At 39.3% G+C, this 2517-nt stretch overlaps 1 protein-coding gene across 2 annotated transcripts; it reads left to right on the forward strand.

Moving 5' to 3' along the window:
- The first annotated feature begins 389 nt into the window (after window positions 1-389).
- zgc:193726 (uncharacterized protein LOC561161 homolog) lies at window positions 390-1731 on the forward strand. Of its 2 annotated transcripts, none has more exons than XM_058407586.1 (3): window positions 390-548; window positions 673-720; window positions 1253-1731. In XM_058407586.1, exons 1-3 carry the CDS (start codon window positions 451-453, stop codon window positions 1365-1367), a joined length of 261 nt encoding a protein of 86 aa, XP_058263569.1. In that variant the 5' UTR covers window positions 390-450; the 3' UTR covers window positions 1368-1731. The 2 variants fall into 2 exon arrangements, with proteins under 2 accessions (XP_058263569.1, XP_058263570.1); XM_058407587.1 differs by having other exon boundaries at window positions 1308-1731.
- Window positions 1732-2517: the final 786 nt, after the last annotated feature.

Here is a 2517-nt window from a genome sequence, read left to right on the forward strand (position 1 = left end):
TTACCATACCACACATACTACATCACTGAATTGTGTCTCCCACAGTCTCCCAACTAAAGTCTCCCACAGTATTCACTTTGTTTATCTATTTTGCAAACAATTAAATACACCTATCATTTAAGATAACGATCACACCAAAACATCCCAAGGTCATTCACACAGACTTACAGGTTAGAACCTGTTCTCACGACTTTCTGAACCCTGGGTCACTGTGAGGTCTATTCATCTACTATCTCTCTATCTCTCTCTCTCTATCTTTTAAGAATAAAGTGTGTGTTTTGTCCAAACAGTAACACTGTGACTGTAAAAACATTCCCTTTCCCACTAAAGGCCCTGGGCGACAAAAAAAACGTAAGAGATAACGGGATGTTTGCAAAGGATTTAGGTGTATAAATACCATACACTTGACTCATTTGTTTCAATACGTGTCCACTCCAAAGGCCAGTCAACATGCTTCTTCCCTGGTTCTTCAGCGCACTTCTCCTCAGCTCTGTTCTTGGATATCCCAGATTTCCCAGATTGCATAACAACACAGAAAACTTCACGAGGTAAGACACTCGTTCTAGACGTTTGGTCTAGTCTCTGAATAAGAATGAATGATTAGGAATATTTTAGAATTGAATGAATACTTTTTAAAATGCCGGTCCTCATTAAAACACAATTTCTTTTCAGCTCCATCATGTTTAACACAAATGCATTCACCCGCTCCCATAACTTACTGTAAGTATGACCGATTCTTCACTTCCTTCCAGCTCTAAATATTCCACTCTTTCTCTCACTGGAGCCGATCTTTGGAAATATCACTTTGGAATAACTATTAAAATGAGTAAGGAAAACAATTTTACTGTATATGAGAACAAAAGTCCTCATTTTTTATACTGAATTAAATTCTACAGTAAAGTGACATCATCACGACACCCATTCAGCCGAATCCCTCTTCCATTAATGTGTGTGAAACATGAGTACCGCTTTCATAGACAGTCATTTTCTATGCGTTTTCTCTGGTAAGGGTTAAAAAGAAGAATCCTGTGCTTGAGATTTCACCAGTTCAGGTAGTTTTCTACAAAAACAGCACAAAAAACAAGCATTTTCGGTACAACGATCACAGAAAAATAACTCTGCAAAATTCAGGAGGGACTGACTGATCAGGATAAAATTACTAAAGTTACTGAAGATGAATAAATGAGTATCTGATTTTATTTTTTATTTTTGAGCAGGTGTGTCACAGATGTGTGTTTTGTGTATTTTTTAGTGCTATGTGTTTAGTATCCTCATGCTATGCCCATGATCTGGATGACCGCTTTCAGAAAGGAGATGAAGATGCGGGCAAGCAATCCCATGACCCTTATGGACCGGGCAAGAAATGAGAGACTGAAGCAAGGATGTGGAGAAATCATCACCTGATACACTGATAATTCAAACTTTCCGAAAGTTCTACTCATTCCACAGCAAATGTAGTTCCTCACAATGAAGAGCCACTACAGCACCATGATATCAACCATGATATATAATATATATTTTTAATAATGATTCATTATTATTGATTCTGGATTGAAAAAAATAAAAGTCAGGTTGAATATCAGACAGGAGAATATAAGAGACTGAGGGCAGAGTGATGGAGATGTTATACAGTGGAAAGTTCTAGCAGGTTGTTTTTTGTTCTGAAAGGTTATAGCAAGCTGCATGAACCAGTCAATGTAAAAAGCATCTGAAATAAAAATCTGAAATGTTTTTTTTGGTGTGTGGGTTTGGGTTTTTTTTAGCGATTCGTTCAGTCTTTAGTCTTTTGAACTGGATCTAAATGTATGCATAACATTTAATTATGGCATGAAGCCTTTATTATCACCACACCTACATTACAGCACAGTGGAATTCTTTTCTTCACATATCCCAGCTGATGAAGTTGGGGTCAGAGCACATGGACAGCTATGATACAGCCCCCCTGGAGCAGGGAGGGTTAAGGACCTTGTTCAGTTGCCCAACAGTGGAGATTGGTGGTGCTGGGGCTTGAACCCCGATCAACAACCCAGCACCTTAACCACTTGAGCCACCACTGCCCCAAAAGTCAATTGAGGGGGTAAGGGCCTTGCTCAGAGGCCCAGCAGTGGCAGCTTGGTGGACCTGGGATTTAAACTCACAACCTTCTGATCAGTAGTCCAACACCTTAACCACTAATCCCCCCTATCAACCTATAGGTAAAGGTTTCTATCCTTCCAATAATGTCCTTGTTTTTATCTAAATTCTACCACTGTGAGGTGACTACGAGGTGAGAAACGTCAACACACATATCCCTGAAGGACAAACAGGAAGGTTCTGGAGGTATGTGAGTGATTTAGGTGGATAACATACGACATACGTGTGTTCTTCATGACATCACAACAGCTTCATTTGCATATCAGGAACCACTTTTCTCAGCCATTTTGAGTTATTAATAATGAGTGGCTCTGTACAGCAGCACTACAGTCAGGAAACATATCCCAATCCATAAAAGACAGGAATATCAGGAACAAGCATTTA

This window comes from Hemibagrus wyckioides, linkage group LG14 (assembly GCF_019097595.1).
Source record: "Hemibagrus wyckioides isolate EC202008001 linkage group LG14, SWU_Hwy_1.0, whole genome shotgun sequence".
NCBI lineage: Eukaryota > Metazoa > Chordata > Actinopteri > Siluriformes > Bagridae > Hemibagrus > Hemibagrus wyckioides.

What these genes read in the sequence shown, in the direction of transcription:
- zgc:193726 (XM_058407586.1), top strand. Translation starts at nt 451, where the DNA reads ATGCTTCTTCCCTGGTTCTTCAGCGCACTTCTCCTCAGCTCTGTTCTT. An exon ending in AACACAGAAAACTTCACGAG is followed by an intron (nt 549 to 672) that starts GTAAGACACTCG and finishes ATTTCTTTTCAG; the next exon opens with CTCCATCATGTTTAACACAA. An exon ending in ACCCGCTCCCATAACTTACT is followed by an intron (nt 721 to 1,252) that starts GTAAGTATGACC and finishes TGTATTTTTTAG; the next exon opens with TGCTATGTGTTTAGTATCCT.